Source organism: Linderina pennispora, assembly GCF_002104995.1.
Source record: "Linderina pennispora strain ATCC 12442 chromosome Unknown DL89scaffold_187, whole genome shotgun sequence".
In the NCBI taxonomy this organism is placed as follows: Eukaryota; Fungi; Kickxellomycota; class Kickxellomycetes; order Kickxellales; family Kickxellaceae; genus Linderina; species Linderina pennispora.
Window position 1 is genome coordinate 4,478 of NW_024468435.1, and position 15,760 is coordinate 20,237.

General features: G+C 52.5%; 4 protein-coding genes across 4 annotated transcripts; 2 read left to right on the forward strand and 2 right to left on the reverse strand.

Annotated features, from left to right (window-relative positions):
* Nucleotides 1-7,675: 7,675 nt before the first annotated feature.
* On the reverse strand, nt 7,676-9,976 carry DL89DRAFT_77253 (uncharacterized protein). Its single transcript, XM_040892063.1, has one exon. It carries the CDS (start codon nt 9,890-9,892, stop codon nt 7,874-7,876), a length of 2,019 nt encoding a protein of 672 aa, XP_040738975.1. The 5' UTR covers nt 9,893-9,976; the 3' UTR covers nt 7,676-7,873.
* Nucleotide 9,977: 1 nt separating this feature from the next.
* Nucleotides 9,978-12,081, reverse strand: DL89DRAFT_307694 (uncharacterized protein). Its single transcript, XM_040890920.1, has one exon. It carries the CDS (start codon nt 11,925-11,927, stop codon nt 10,098-10,100), a length of 1,830 nt encoding a protein of 609 aa, XP_040738976.1. The 5' UTR covers nt 11,928-12,081; the 3' UTR covers nt 9,978-10,097.
* Nucleotides 12,082-12,607: 526 nt separating this feature from the next.
* On the forward strand, nt 12,608-13,133 carry DL89DRAFT_77266 (uncharacterized protein). The gene has a single exon (XM_040892065.1). The coding sequence runs from the start codon at nt 12,728-12,730 to the stop codon at nt 13,010-13,012; it is 285 nt and encodes a 94-aa protein (XP_040738977.1). The 5' UTR covers nt 12,608-12,727; the 3' UTR covers nt 13,013-13,133.
* Nucleotides 13,134-14,827: 1,694 nt separating this feature from the next.
* Nucleotides 14,828-15,212, forward strand: DL89DRAFT_77261 (uncharacterized protein). Its single transcript, XM_040892064.1, has one exon. It carries the CDS (start codon nt 14,936-14,938, stop codon nt 15,128-15,130), a length of 195 nt encoding a protein of 64 aa, XP_040738978.1. The 5' UTR covers nt 14,828-14,935; the 3' UTR covers nt 15,131-15,212.
* Nucleotides 15,213-15,760: the final 548 nt, after the last annotated feature.

Genomic DNA, 15,760 nt, shown 5'->3' on the forward strand with positions numbered 1-15,760 from the left:
GCTGGCCAGCCGCCCCATGCGGCTGCGGCTAAATTGCCAGCGCTGTAGCGGAGAAAGTGGAGAAAAAATCGATCAAAAAAAGCATCGATTCTGCCACGGTTGTAAGTCGTCACTTGAGCGCTGCAATCGCTAGAGGGCCGCTCGCTTCTGAGCGGCGGTCCGTGTTTCGTATATCGCAGATGCGGGGACATATAAAGGAACCGGGCCGCAAATTCCAATTTGCCTTCCGAGCCGAAGCTCCTCGTATATCTCGCAACACACGCACACACACACACACACACCAGATACATACATGAATACAACAAGGAGTCAATTCACCGCCTTGGAGCGGGAGGATCTGTCGATTAGGCCGCCACCGGAGCTGCTGTTGAGCCCAGGTGCTTGGTGTGCGTGAAGAGCGTCTGCCAAGCAATTGGCGCACTTTCTTTTCTCCACTTTCGCAACGCTCACCAGTCTGCTGTTTTTATTTTTGCTTTCTACGACCTCGCATTCCATGTCGAATTCGCAGCTCTCGCTCAGTCAGCTCGCTGGGGGAGATGTCCTAAGGCAGGCTCTGAGCATCGTGTATGGCGACATTGCATACAGACGGTTTAACCTCGACGAGTACCGCATTGTTGCCGAACTGGCCACCGTCTGCCGCACCTGGCACCTGGCTCTGGGCAAGTACCTTTACCGCACAGCATTCATCGAGCGTGTCTTTACGGATGGCACCACCGACGGCGACGGAGGATCCAAAAAGTCCAAGTTCGTGACCAATATTGGTGCTATAGTTGCTGCAGGCATGTCCGGCCACACACAGCACATCAGGACGCGAGCCATCATGCGGCCAGTGAGAACACCGCGGTTCGACCGGATGCTCGAGTTCTGTGGGTTCGGGTCCGCCGACTGGGGCTCGGTCAGGACCATCTCGTTCAGGGCGGCATTTAGAGACGACCGGAATGCCCCTGTTGATGAGTATGCCCAGGAATCCGCTGCCTACCTCATCCGGCATCTGCCAGGGCTCACAGACATTAAGGGCAGTGTCTCCATCTACTCGCCGGTCATCAGCGGGATCTATTCACGCCTATTGCACCACTTCATGCCCCAGCTCAATATGCTCATCATCGGCAAGCACCTGTCAAAATTCAAGCTCGACCAGTTTCCTGAGAGCATTACAGTTATAGAACTTGATGCACGCTCGCTGGCCCAGGCTGAGGGCATTCCTCGTGTCCTAGCTGCACCACTGCGGACAATGACCATCACCAACGCCAACAGTGACTTTTCGTGGGATCTGTTTGTCGGACCTGCCTCTGGTTGCCTCGAGTTTCCCAGCCTGGCGAATCTTAGTCTGAGCTGCCAGGAGGGCCAGATCCCGCTCAAGCTCGACAGTAGCCAGATCAACGCAAGGTTCCCACGCCTCCGGACTCTGCACATTGGGCGCCCAAGCTCCTTCTTTACGGACCCCTGTGCTGTTCTCGGAGGCTTACGTCTGGAATCATTGACTATCTACGAGGACATTAGTCGCCTTGGGAAATTCGACCCGCGACTGATTATTGACTTGAAGCATCTTGAGATTGAGACGGCGAATGGTATAATCCAGCTGAATGACGCCTGGAATGTGGCCATATCACAGCTGCTCGCAACAGAGTCGCAGGTCAGAGCGGCTAAGCTGAGCCTCCTACCATCGCCATCGCCATTCAGCGGAACTGTCAGATGGCCATATCTTCAGAAGCTGGAGCTCAACGTGATGAGATATGACTGGGAGGGATACGAGCGGCTTATATCGCAACTGCCGTGTCTCAGGAGCCTGAGGATTGGACACGGGAGCAGTGATTACCATGCTGAACCGCTTGGTGAACCCAGCGATGTTAAGAGCCCTATCAGCACAAGCCTAGAAAAGCTGGTCATTGATAGCGCAGACTATTCAGTAGGCAGCCATTTGCCGTGGGTAGAACAGCTGGTGCTGCGAATTCCCTCGCTGATGACTCTGTGGGTCCCACCAAATGACAAGCCATACTTTGTCGGGCTGATAGCCTTACACAAACGGGATATTTGTGTCAACGACTACGAAGAGTAGATGAGTAAAATGGCTGATGCAGTCGAAATCCCCTCGCTACAGCAAACTGTGCAGGCCACGCAACGCCAGTAATATTAGAAATAGAGAGGTTGATTTGATGAAATGTTTATGAAGACTCCGCCAGAGGGCACCGAATCCAAAAGTATTTACAGTGGAAGATGGGATAATGGTCTTGGTGAAGGATCTCTTGCAAAGGTTTGGTTTGTAAGGGTGGTCGAGCGTCTTGGTTTGGTGCTGATACTCTGGACTGCTAAAAGTATAAGAAACCTATCCTATATCCATGCTCATTTGCCTCTCACCAGGCTCCATGGCTCCCAGGGGAGGAGAGGAACTCGGCGAATGGCCAAGGGCAGAGGGGGTATATATATTCCCCATGCTCGTTTGCAGTTCACCAGGCACTACCACTTCAGAAAGTGGAAGGGTACCAGAGGGGAAGGGAAGGCTGAAGGATGAAAAATAGAAAGGATTTTGAGAGAGCTAGAGAAGGAAGGAGGGGCTATGAACAGTGAGAACAGCATGTGTGTAGGCTGCTGAGGCACCATCCTCAAGCACAAAATGGATTTTCTTCAAAAAGTGCAAGTCACTGTGAAAGCCAAGTACCGAGGGCTGGACACTGCAGCTCCAGTACTAGTTCTGTTGAGGCTGCAGCTGGACCTTGGGATGAGAGTACCATTGTCCATAAGGAGCTGTACTGTGCGGATCTATTTCTATTGCCATCTATGCACATTTGGTGCATTCAAAAAGAGGAGGTGAAACAGCGAAAAACAAGGCATGTTGTGATACTGGTAACTTAACGTGGTATATAACTAGTGACAGTAAAGAAACTAAGGAGGGCTGCTGACGCGCTGGCGTGTACTGAACTATATAGTGGGGCCACTATACTCTTGCGTATGCACTGTGGCGTGGATCTAAGGATCAGGATCAGTTATGCAACAAGGCAGGTTTGCCTCTAAGCCGCCAGGAGCAAAAATGTTGATGAGTGAAAATACTGGCGAGGGGAAATTTTTTGGCATGACAGCAGCCGCTCAATTTCTCTATAGCGAGCGAGTCTCTCCCTGGAACCAAAGAAGTTCCCTGTTCACAAAAAACGCCTCAACACAGCTCAATAGACTTGATACCATCAATATATCCAATATGCTCTATAGAATTTCTGCAATCACATCCTGGCACTGCAAACAGGTAGAACACCTGGTACCAGTCGTCAGCGAGCCAAGGACTATCATCTGAAAAACAGCAGTCACCGACGGGGTAGACTGGCTAGTGTGGATATGGACATAAAACTCGCTGAAGCCTTTACAGCATCAAACCCAGGATACCAGCGGTGGTATACATGACCCTTACGAATCCTAAACCACTCCTGAAATCTATCCGTCAAAACACAGCTCCACCCAAACAACCTTCAGCTGTGCTTTTCGTCATGTCAGATCTAAGTGAGGATGAATTCAGGCTTCCTCAAAGTAAACAGCCGCGCCTTCTCATTCTCAAGAATAAACCCGCTCCTGACGGTGCTTTAATCATCCGGTGTCAACAGTCACCTCTTTCAAGAAAACATCATTTGCACATATACCTTGTATTAATAGGCTTCAGTTAACTGTACAATAACAACATAAAAACTGCAAGTTGGCAAGAAACACTGGCCTGGAGAAGATATTGGAAAGCGCTTTTGTATATCGGCTTGGCTAGTGAGTTGACTGAGTGCAGTAGCCAGCATCTTTTGTCGTACATTGGGGCCCATCTACAGGTGTGTCCTAAGGAGTAATACTCGCAGTTCTGCTGTCTGAACAAGCCGTATTCATTGCAACCCCATGACCTACCCTAACTAGCCGACTCCACATCAAGGAGATAAACTTTCATTTCAGTTGATTTTAAAATCTGTCCTCTACCTCTACCTCTATCATCAATCACATATTTGCTGCTATGGACTCGACGGTATTCCCTGCACAAAACGTCCCACCTGACATTCTCTATCCTATTTTCGATTGCGTGGAGTATGGCAGGAAGCTGAAGAACGAGTGGGAAAGGTTGGGTCACAAAAAGGTGGTTGATGGTACCAAGTCGCTTCTTTCAATTGCGCAGGTCTGTCGCTCATGGAGAACTGCAGCGCTACCCTACTTTTACCAAAGCACCGAAACACTTCTAGGGCCTGTGTTGGATGTATCTGATTATTACCCTGAGATGGATTGCCCAAACCTCTTTATGGCAGCCGCTGCTGGACACAGCCAACTTGTTCGCTCAGCACATTTCTACCTTTCACTCGACCGCATTATTGACGGCATCTCCACCCGCTTGCTGAGTGCTGGCGCTCTTTCCACCGCGACTTTCCCAAACGTGACTGAGATCGTGCTCTATTTCTACAGCAGCAAGATATTTTTTAACGGCGACTATTCCGCAAAAGTCAGGCGATTCATTGAGCGCACCCGCCAACTGTTTCCCAACGCACAGGACTGCTCGCTCACTGTTCATTCGGGGCTGTGGATCGGCAAGGAGGACATGTACAGAGACCTAATGGGTATTCTCTTTCCAGCACCGAGAACCTTAATATTCCGCGACCTGGCGAATGCAAATGCCGTTCTGCATGGTGGCTTCAGCGCTGGGATTCAGCGGGTGTACCTCGAAATTGGCCATTCTTTTGAATGTCCGATTGTTCATTCAAACAGGGATACTATCGAAGAGCTTGTGCTTCATATATCGCTGGATCTCAGCCCGTGGCAAGCTGAAGGGGATATATCCGACGACCTGGAATCCTTATTCTGTAACACGTACCCGGAACTCACCAGCCTATCCATCGAGACGGGACCGCACGTGGTAGGGCATTTTCATATGCCAGATGTCAACCCATTTCCATTGCTGACTAGCCTTTCCTTGAACACACGCTGTGACATTGACATTGGTGTTCTGGCCGACGACTGTGGTGAAAATCTAACATCGCTTACGATGCACCTCACTGTGCCCATTTTCAGATCGCTTCGTGGCCGTGTGTTCCCTAACCTCAAATATGTCCGTATTCGGAGCACTGACTTCTCGGCTGCTTCCAATGCTATAGGCAATGTGATTGAGGTTACATATCTGCCGTTTTTGGTTGCGCCCAATGCGGAGTATATCGAGAACTGCTACAGCCTGCTCAGCTTCGGCCGGTCTCTGCCGTCTATCATCCCGCCAAACCACTCGAACCCGCACCTTCGGCACCTAATCATCAGGAAGATTATACCTACCCTCAGCGTATTCCAGCAGGTCCTGGCTCATTTCCCAGGGCTCATTAGGATTGGAATTGATGGGATCGGATCAGACGAAGGAGACAGTCTTAATCGCTCTGATGGCGAGATTAGCAGGCTGATGGCCGAGCTCCCAATCTTCAGTGCTCGTCTGAGACGCGTTGATTTGAACACCTTATTGCCGGTCAAGCCGCAGCTGGTCGTCGCTATTTCAAGACTGCCTTCCCTCAGGATGGTTACCATCAGAAATGTCACTGGAATGCTGAGCCAGTACAAGGAAGAAATTGGAAAATCGGTATACGATGAGTATCGCGATAGCCTGAGCAGACCGCTATTCTGTACCAATGGCCGCCGATAGGTATAGCTACATTTCCGTCGGCAATATATTAGCCTTAGCCTTGAGTGCCTTGCTAACCTTCAGACACAAAATGGGTGGTAATGAGTGTGTATGTAGACCAACGGGAAAGATGCAAGATGCTGGCTGAGAAAGGAAAAGGGGAACCCGACTAGTTTCTGGGCTCGCTACTATGTGGGGTAGTCTCTGGTGTGATGGTGCAGAAGTGATTCCGTGCTCCAATGCCAGCATGCCTTCATACCCGCATGCCTTGTATAAAGTACCATTGGCATTAGACTTGAAGTGTTGGGTGTTGATATATGAATGGGCTTTTGCTGAGTCCCTTACACAAATACCAGAGATGAGAATATGAAAGGAAAGTAGAAATGCAAGGAAAAGAGTATATAAGGTGACAACGCCTACATCACTGCTGGCTGTAATGGCACTCGGCGATGTGGTCTCTGTTTGCCTCCTTTGCCAATTGTGCACCAATGTCCACGACGACGCTCGACTGACCAGGTCCCAGCAGCGTTACTACACACCATTGATTACAAAGTAGATGACAAGATGGAGACGGCACATAGTGTGCTAATTCGTTAATAGGGAGTAGCATGGAAATAAAACACAAGAAATTGAGCATAGTGACGCTACTGGCCACTCAAGATCTGAAGGCATAAGGCGGATTGTAGTGACTATGCTGGCCATGGCACCTTCCAACACCAATTGCGTATCTAGTAAATTCTCCGTACAACACCCGAAGGATCTATGCAAGAGCCGCTTCCATTCAATTCCCACGTAAAATGCCCTAATTCACTAGTCAGCGCAAGCTAAAAGAGGCTTTGGGCACCCAAACTACAGGCAGAGTAGCAGGCGGCGACCCAGTGGCACGTGTGTCGCATGCTATCCTGCGCGAAAAATTGCAGCAACCTTAGGCACTACAGCGTCGCTGACGTCCTTCCAGGTGCTGTCGACCCATTCGGGCGATGCTATGTCAAACCGATGGCCGGCCCATGCTCCCCGATGAAAATCCTCATCACCTCTGTACCCAAGGGACATGGATGGATCAGACGTCCAGCAGATCTTCAGAAGCAGTATGTGTCCGAAATTGATGTCACTCGGGACTGCAGTACTGCGGACGTACTCCTTTGTTGTCAGGTTTCGCAGCACAGGGTCGATAAGCGGCGTAAAGCACATAGATTTCAACTCCTTCTTCATCCCCGTGCTCAAGTTCGACCCCATCAAATACATGTATGCGCGTAGGCAGTATCCAACATTCGTTTCACTGGTAGGTGATGGGCGAGTGAATCGGTCTGCATACCGATACAAGAGATTGTTTGGTATCATGGCTTTTTCGCGATCAGTCAAGAAATCCTCAGGAAGATCATCCGCGTAATCGCCTATACAGATGATGCGCTTGCCGGCCCATGGCGCTACTACCGCTTCCTCCAGTATCAGTATGCTCTGCTGTACCGCATCAAGAAAACGGCGGGATGACAAGGCAAGACACAACAAGTCATCCATCGATCCGAGGAACGAGCAAATGCGGAGCTGAATCTCTGGCAGCATGCCTTCCATTGACGATTTCCCTGCTCGCCCACTTGCCTGTAGCAACAAAGGAGTAAGCCTCTGAAAGACACCAGTGGTTAAAATATCAACCAGCTTGTCAGGAGTGCGCCTAAACAGCAGCTCTCCCATCTTGCCCAGATGGCCGGTAGCCTGCTGCTTATCCATGCATATGAGATTCCAGTATTGACCCATTTGAAGGTGAACAGAAAAGTGCAGGCGAGTGAAATGAGGAAAAATTGAACGGAGGAAAAAACGATGCCAACAGCGGCAGCAGGATTTTATATACTTCACCAGGCAATATGCTCGCATAATGTCCTCTACACGATGATAAAAAATTGCCACACCATCAGAGCCTCCTGTTGTATCAATTGTCTGATGCGGCTTCCCTTTGCGCTATTCCCACACTGGTCTGACACAAAGCAAAGCAACTCACTTTGGGCCCCATTGCACAGTGGTGTCGCAGAGCAGATCCGTGCTTTGGTGTCAGATAGGATCGGGGTACGATGCTGTGGCATATTCTGGTGATGTATTAAAAATATACTGGTAGAATTTCGAGCACAATCTGGCTCAAGTTATTGCAGCCGCTTGGGCTCTGGAAAAGTGAAAACTATAGAAACAAATATTATATGGTCTGACGGCTCAAACCTCACTGCCTCACGTTGATGAAGCAAGCATGGAGAAAAGCATAAAGCACGCCCCTGTAAATTAAGGTGTGGTTGAAGTGCTGCTAGTTGTAGTAGTTGGTGTTGTTGTCGCTGTCGGTGTTGTTGTCGCTGTCGGTGGTGTTGTCGCTGTCGGTGTGGTCGTTGTGGTCAAAGAGCTTCCTCCGGATGGAATTGTCAGGGTCAGCATCGTCGTCGTTATGGTGGGTGTTGGAGTAACCCCAACCGCCACAAATGCAGTGACTGTGTTCGTGCTGGCAACACTTATCACGGTCGGTACCGGAGTAATAGTCACCCCAGTTGTGGTCGTGGTGGTCGTAGTAGTGGTCGATACTAGGCTCTGCGTGACTGTCATGTTAGTGAGTGTAGTCATTGTGACAGTAGGGCGGATGATGATGTTGTAGGGCGGTGAGCTAGGGGCAGCACATTCACCTTGATAGCCCTGACCAGCGTAGATTTTGGCATGTGTCGGCCGAGGGACCCCAGGAGCAGGGACATACTCGGGGAATACAAAGTTTTGGTTCAGCATGGATCGGATCATACGGGCCTGGGACGCTCCAAGGCCGCGCACACTCGATGTCGCTGGTGTAGGCGCAGAGATTGTTTGCACGTTGGAAAGAATCGAGTGTGCCAGCTGAACTAGCTCGCGGGCGGCTTCTTTTGCCTCGCCAGCAACGGATTTCTCCGCCAGCTCTGTTCCAGCACGCCGCGAAACCGGGGTGGGTGTCGGGCTGGGAGCTGCTTCAGGGCTGGCCGCAACAGTGGCTCGCGTAGGTCCTGAAAGTGCATCAATGAGGTCTGCCATGGTTATTGATGTTGTTTGCAGAGCCGCTTGCGGGAAAGATTCGTCGGACGTAGGATGGCTGACCACTATCTGGATGATGTCATTCGAGTTGAGCACGACCTTGCTTGCCAGGCGAGTTGAGAACATGTACGATGCTGAGCCGAGCTGGGCACCATCTGTAGAAACTGCTGAGGGAGGTGTGGCGCTGGTACTGGATAGCGAGCTGGATGCCAGTGCCGATGCTGATGCAGGCGGCACTGATGATGTCAAGGGTATTGCGGGTGACGACCATGACGATGGTGTCGATGACACTTGCGTTGATGCCGGGCTTGACCATTCTCCAGGAGCAGGGCTTGATGACCAGCTACTAAATGCAGCAGTAGACCATTCTGAGGGCTCTGACGAGGTCGGCAGCGATATCGTAGTAGCCGGTGTTGGCGATGGCCATGAAGCAAAGGAATCGACTACTGGAGGCGTTGATGGTGAAGTGGGTGTGGCTGACTCTGCAAGTACACTGGCCCTGTCAACCGACGGTGCACTTGTGGACTGCAAACCAACGACTGAGGTAGGACTTATGAGGATGGCCGAGAAAATGTCATCCGCTGGCAGATGCGGTGCTGGTTTGGACCCTGTTGAGCTCGCCAACGCAATACTAGACGGTGCAGTGACTGGTGCTGAATTAGTAGAATCAACTTGCCATATCGGCAGCACCTTCTCAGCACCCACCGAGGAAAGCGCTGGCATACCCTCGGCTAACGCCGATGGCGACGTGATCTGGGCATCCACACTGGGGCGGACCGAAGCAATGAGCAGTGGAATCGATGTGGTGATTGGGAACACCATTGCAATGGATCCGACAGACTGCAGCACCGCATTCGCAATAGTGCTTACTGCTGATGCTGATGGCAAGCTTGCAGGCGAGGGCCAGTCCGAACGGAGTTCAGCCGAGGCAGCCATACTGATCGGAGTGGGTAGTGAGGATGTCACTGTTGCTGTTGGTGTGATAGACACAGGTAGAGCGCTGTTCGTGATTACATGTGCACTGAGCGACGACGAGGCAACAGTTAAGCCATTTGCAACCAAGGGAGAGGATGTAGATGGTATCAGTGTGAGGGGTAACACTGAGGGTGACTGTAGTGGGATGGGTGCAACTAGTGTTGGCAGCGCATCAGCAGTGGTGGTTGCCAGGAGTGGTATAGGTGACGATGAAGTTGCCAATAGGGGGGCAGACGACGACGAGGCTGGTGTAATAGAGAGCGACGACACTGCAGAAGACATGGTTGAAGAGACAGCCGAGATTGAACCTGAGGCGTTGAGCCAAGCAAAGGCACCAGCAGACGAAGTGCCTACAGACTGACTAGCACTCGTTGTAAGCTGCATAGGAGCAGATGACACAGCCAAGCTGGAAAGGGCAGGTGCTGACGGTTCCACAGATGAGCTGGCACCTGCAAAAAGCCCAGGCCATTTCGAGGTTGTTTCCAGACTACCAGTTGCGCTGATGCTGGATAGTGGAGCAGATGTTGATGTCGATGCTGGCAAGGAGGGCCGGTGGAGTAGCGCTGAGCCAGCTGAATATCCCACCCGACTTCGACCCCGATGCAGCCAACGCAGATGATGTGGAGGCCGCTGGCGATGCTGACAAGAACGATCCAAAGATACCTGGTACAGGTGAAGATACCGTGGATGACATGGCTGTTGTCGGAGATGCTGCAGATACCGAAGCCGAGCTTCCAGGGGTTAGCCAGGCAAAAAGGCTAGGGGAAATCGATGTCGACAAGGGAGTGGCAAGCACAGGGAACATAGCGGGGGCTGTCGACGATTGGACAGATACAGCGGATGGGGAAGTAGATGCTGGCGACAGAGACAGGCCGTTGAACCAGCCCAACAGCGCTGAACTGCTCTGTTGGCTCACCTGGGTACTGGAGCTATCCAATAGTGCTGCCTTTGCAGGCTTTGTCAGCGACGATGAGGCTGCAAGCAACGGGCTATCCGAAGGTGAGGAAGTATTTGGCGACGGCGTCGATGATACCAATGAAGCGGTTAGAGCTGGAGTTGAGCCTGCAACAGTTGCAGATGTAGCGCTAGATGCTGGCCTTCCGGTGGCCGTCGACAGGATTGACAGGATATCGCCAATAAGTGCCGGTACACTTGATACAGTAGTGATTGACGGTGCTAGAGTGGTCGATACTGATGCCGACGACTGCGATGTACCGGTGGTTCCAGATGTGTCAGATGTCTGTGAAGCCACTGAAGTCGACGCAGATGTGCTGAGTGAGGAATAAGGCACATCTGGGGCTGCACTTGGGAACGACGACGGAATAGATGTCAAGACCGGTATTGATGACAGTGGTGTTTGTCGTGAAGTTTGCAGTCCTGGAGGTGGGCTGCTGTTGACAGTTTCGATCGACACTGATGAGGTGCGTGTATGGCTAGTTTCGCTGAGCGAGGTGGTGGATACGGTCGAAAATGGCGAATGTGGATCAAGAACAACGTCGTCCAAAGTATCACCCGTGTTCCAGGTAGACTTAGGTGTGCTAGTCGGCGAGGCTTCTCCCTTGGACCACAGCTGAGCATCAACAATGACGTCGTCGAGAGAGGACTTGTCGGCTGAAGTTAAACGTTCTGCCTCGTCAATTGGAGACTCGTCGTCATCGCCCATGCCCTGGACGGCCGAATCCAAGGACTGGTCTTCAAGAGACATATCTATGCGGCGTCCTGCCTTTGCCCGCTTACCAGCATTAGTGGATAGGCTGGGCTTCTCATCGCCGTCATCGTCATCATCATCGGAATCAGTCTCAGGGTTAGCAGTCTGAGGGTCGGGTGTATTGCCACTATGTTCTCTGTCCGGAGCGGGGTTGGTGCTGGTTGCAGGCAGGTCGCTGTCCTCGGCATTGCTGGCGCCCCCAGTGTCCATGGCCCGCATCAGCATGTGTCCGTCAATAGTCAAAACTGAAGGGGTATCTCTGGGATCTGAACCAAGTTCATGTGGGCCAGCAGGGTGTGACGAGTAAAAGGTGACAATATTGCCCTCCGCCAGCGTGATTTGGTCAGGGAGTAAAATATGTATCGGTGCTGCTACAGCGCAGGCGGCTAGCGCCCAGATTACGATAGCATAGCACCAGCGGCTGCGGATGGTGTGGCCCTGCATTAGATCCAGTTTTACAATATGAGAAAGGGATAGTAATGGTGTGTTGAGGTTGATACCAATGGCTGTTTTGCAAAAGTCGTGCACCATGGCATTTGTATGCTGGTGAAAGGTTGTCTGGTGGCCATTTCTCACACGAGTGGTTCTTTCAACACACGAGCGTCGCATATTATGCACGATGAGTCAGAAATAGGCTGCAGTCATTAAAAATTGCACGCTGGCACGGTAAATAGGACTTCCGGTGCTTGAAATGGCGGGTGGAGTGTATTTTAAGGCATACCCCGGTGGCCATTGCCTATGCACCAGCGGACTGGTAAACGTCTGATGATTAGCGACAGTAGCTGACCTGTCGGCAGAGCTGAGAATGCACCCCAACTGTCTGGAAATTAGACACACGCTTGCGATACTCGAGCTGGGTCAGGCTATGTCTGGCACTGCGGCCACCCTGTTAATTGAGCAGCTGATGCTGTAAGGATTACATCGGCAACTGCTCTGCCAGTGAATTTTTGTGACTGTTGCTGTTGAGGCGGAGTCCCTGTGCAGACTCAGTCACCGGAAAAGCCAGCTGGATTCTCCGCCGAGACCTGCTCATAGCTCTGATACTGATACGCGCGGGTCTTGGCCAGATGAGTAGCTGGTGGCAGCCATCCACAGCGACCCAAGCACTGGGCGAGGGAAACGGACTGCGTATATGGCCTGACTGCCCAGCCAGCATTGGCCAGCACATATATGCCAGATCCAATTTGATCCACGGTAATCTGTCGCGTCCCGGACGAGATGTCACAGCCAGCGTTCAAGCAGTGATCATTATTTTCTTCTTTGCTCGCAATTTTTGAGTGCTTTTCTTAAAAAAGGATTTCATAGCTCGAAGCACAACCGAATCGCATATCGTCCTCACACACGTCCATACTTTTGTCTTCCTCTGCACAGTCATTACATTCTAATTCCTCCCACACCTGCTTCATTCCATGGGCCAACAGCGATTGCGGCTAGTCAACAGAGAGGCCGAAGAACAGGGCGACGCGAACAGTAACAGCCCGGCGGCATCGCCAAAACGGGCATCGCGTGGGCGTCCGCGGAAGGCACGCAAGTCTGAGACTGACAATGCGGAGACAATGCCAGTAGGCGATTCGGCGCCGGCGGCCCAAAGTAAAGGAAGAGTGCCTACGCCTGTTCCAGGCTGTCAAAGAGATGGAGAAGGAGTAAGTATGCAACGCGCATGCGTGCGGTTTCCTGAGTGCACTCGACAATGATGCGATTCTGCCACTGCACCGGCACTTGCTTCTTGTTCTCTTGCCGCGAGGTTTGTTTTTAGCCACTATACGCGTTATTTTGCTCACGTGCAAAGTGATTAAAGGTGGCAGCCGAGGGCGGTGGTGACGTAGAACACGTTGAGTAATCCTGTCCTGCAGCTCCCAGCAGCGTGACCTGAGGTGTACACATTTGGAGTCGCGGATGGGCCTGCAAGGATTGCCGGGCTCTTGGCCAGATTTTTATGCCTCGATGCCCAAACCTTGCTGCTGCGCAAGATTCATGCACTGTGTCATGCCATGCGCTGCAATGCCCGTTGTCGGTGGTCGCTTTGCACCCTCCACCAGTCATGTGCAGCTTCATTTGTCCATTTGTTAATTTCTGCCAGGACCTCTACCGTGCCACTTGTCATTTTTGTAGCGGCGAGCCCATGTGTCTTGCGTTTAACAAGCTGCCCTCGAAGCGCGAGTACCCGGACTACTATGTCGAGATCAAGCGGCCTATCGCCCTGGACATGATGAAGTCGAAGATCACAAAGGGAGCGTACAAGGCGGTTGGGGACTTTGTCGCAGATATTGATCTCATGTGTAGCAACGCCCAGCAGTTTAACATGCCAGACTCGTACATCTATAACATTGCTGGCGAGATTCGCGACCGGGTCCATGAAATAGCTGGGATCGAGATTCCGCAGTCGGTGCAGGCGACGGCTAAGCTACCTGCTACCAATGATAAAAGCCCGACACCACACCTGAAGCTGACGATCCGCAACCCGGACTCGGCCACAGCCAGCAACTCTGCCACCGACAACGAGAGCACACCGGCACCGAGCATCACGCTGAAGCTGAAGCGCAAAAGGGGCAGCGGCATGCAGCCGGTTGACCCGGCGATGAGGGGCAAGGCGCCGCCTGCAGGGTCGCCCAGAGTCAAAGGAACTGGCAGCTACACTCGACAAGCTTTTCCAGGCCATATACGACGCAGAACTTGGCGAGGCGCTGACTCTACTGGAGACTCCCGGCCTGCCAATCAACAACAGCCGGCCAGTGGTGCTGAAGGAGCCAATTGAGGATGCCGACGACGACGCCAATTTCACGTGGGCGCCGCTGCACGCCGCCTCATACTATGGGCGGTTGAAGGTTGCGGCAGGTGCTCTGTGACAAGGGTGCGGATCTCGAGGCGGTCGACACAATGCATGGCTCGACGCCACTGGCGTGGTCAGCATACACGGGCCGCAAGCGACTGGCTAAGTGCCTGGTTCGCGTATACAGAGCCAACGTCAATGCTCGCAACACACACGGCCAGCTGCCCATTGAGATTGTGCTGGACCCAGAGAACCCAAAGTGGGCCGAGTTCTTGATGCCCACTGACGGCTCCAAGGTTGATCTGCCCACGCCAATACCCGAGGCAGCTGCACCGGCCACTGAGACACGCAAGGCATCGGCCCGGAAATCAAAGTCTCACAGCGCCGGTGTGGATGCTGCCTCTCCACAGGCTATGTCAGTTGACAGCCCCATGCATACGCCAAAGCCATCCTCTCGCAGAGGCACAGTCCAGCCTAGTCTGGGCCTTGCAGAGCTGTCTGTCACCCATGCCCAGCAGCTGCAATCAGCCCAGTCAGTGCAGACACCAGCGAGTCCTGCCTCAGGACAGCAACAGGTACCGCCCTTCATTGGCGGCTTTGGCTACACCGAGGTCACGCACCCACAGATGAAAGAGGCGATGAAAGAGATTGTCGATGCCGTCATAAACTTTAAGAAACGAGGACGGCGATACCATCTCCGAGCCGTTTGAGGAGCTCCCTGATAAGGACGAAGTACCCAGATTACTACGAGGTCATCTGGTAATCCGATGGCCTTGACTATCGTCAGCGGCCGGATTGGGTCGAAAGAGGGCTACCGCAGCTTCGACGCGTTCAAACTACGACATTGATGTGGATCTTCAACAACGCGACGTTCTTCAACGAGTCAGGGTCGCAAATCTACCAAGACACAGTCGACCTCGAAAGCGAGTATTTCCGGGTTCGGCGAGAGATCCTGGACAAGTACAGGATCCCGTTCGACACATCGCACTTCGGATCAGGACCCCGAGGACGGGCGGTATGTGAGCAGGATCACCGCCGGTGAACTCGACCTGCATGTTGGCGACTTTATCTACATAAAGAACAACAACACAATGAAGGTCGCCATGGTCTCGCACCTGCGCGTCGGCGGCCCCCAGGATCGGCGAAAGTACATTGACGGCTACTGGTTCATGACGCCATCAGAGATCCCTGAACTGGTTGGCCAGAATGTGTACCCCACGAGCTGTTTGCTGGCCCAAATTCGAAAGGCCATGGCGTACGTGGCGTCGTTGGAAAGTGCTATATCCTGCCTTTTGTTGTCTATTCGCGCGATATCCGAAGGGTATTCTCCACAGGACGTGTTTGTGTGCGAGAGTTCGTATACACCAGTGTGCGAAGGCAGCCCAGGTATGCTCAAGCCCATTTCCAACTGGGCCGCAGAGTTCAAGACCCAATGCTCCGGCCGCCGCCGTTCGTCCAGTATATCCAGCCATTGGTGCTGAGAAGCAGACAGCAGACAAGTGGACGCACAGGCGATGCTGCCACATCCTGGGCTTACTATGCTCAACCGCGAGGCTGTCGCACGCATGCAAGCCCAGGCCCAGGCTCAGACCCTCGCCAAGCCTCAGACTCAACCGCAGCAGCAGAAGCAGCAGCAGCAAGCTGGCAGTCAGATCGTTGCCCGTCCACCGAC

Excerpts from the sequence above, each read along its gene's own strand:
- DL89DRAFT_77253 (XM_040892063.1), bottom strand. The coding sequence starts at position 9,892 with ATGTCTTCTGCAGTGTCGTCGCTCTCTATTACACCAGCCTCGTCGTCG.
- DL89DRAFT_307694 (XM_040890920.1), bottom strand. The coding sequence starts at position 11,927 with ATGCGACGCTCGTGTGTTGAAAGAACCACTCGTGTGAGAAATGGCCAC.
- DL89DRAFT_77266 (XM_040892065.1), top strand. The coding sequence starts at position 12,728 with ATGGGCCAACAGCGATTGCGGCTAGTCAACAGAGAGGCCGAAGAACAG.
- DL89DRAFT_77261 (XM_040892064.1), top strand. The coding sequence starts at position 14,936 with ATGTGGATCTTCAACAACGCGACGTTCTTCAACGAGTCAGGGTCGCAA.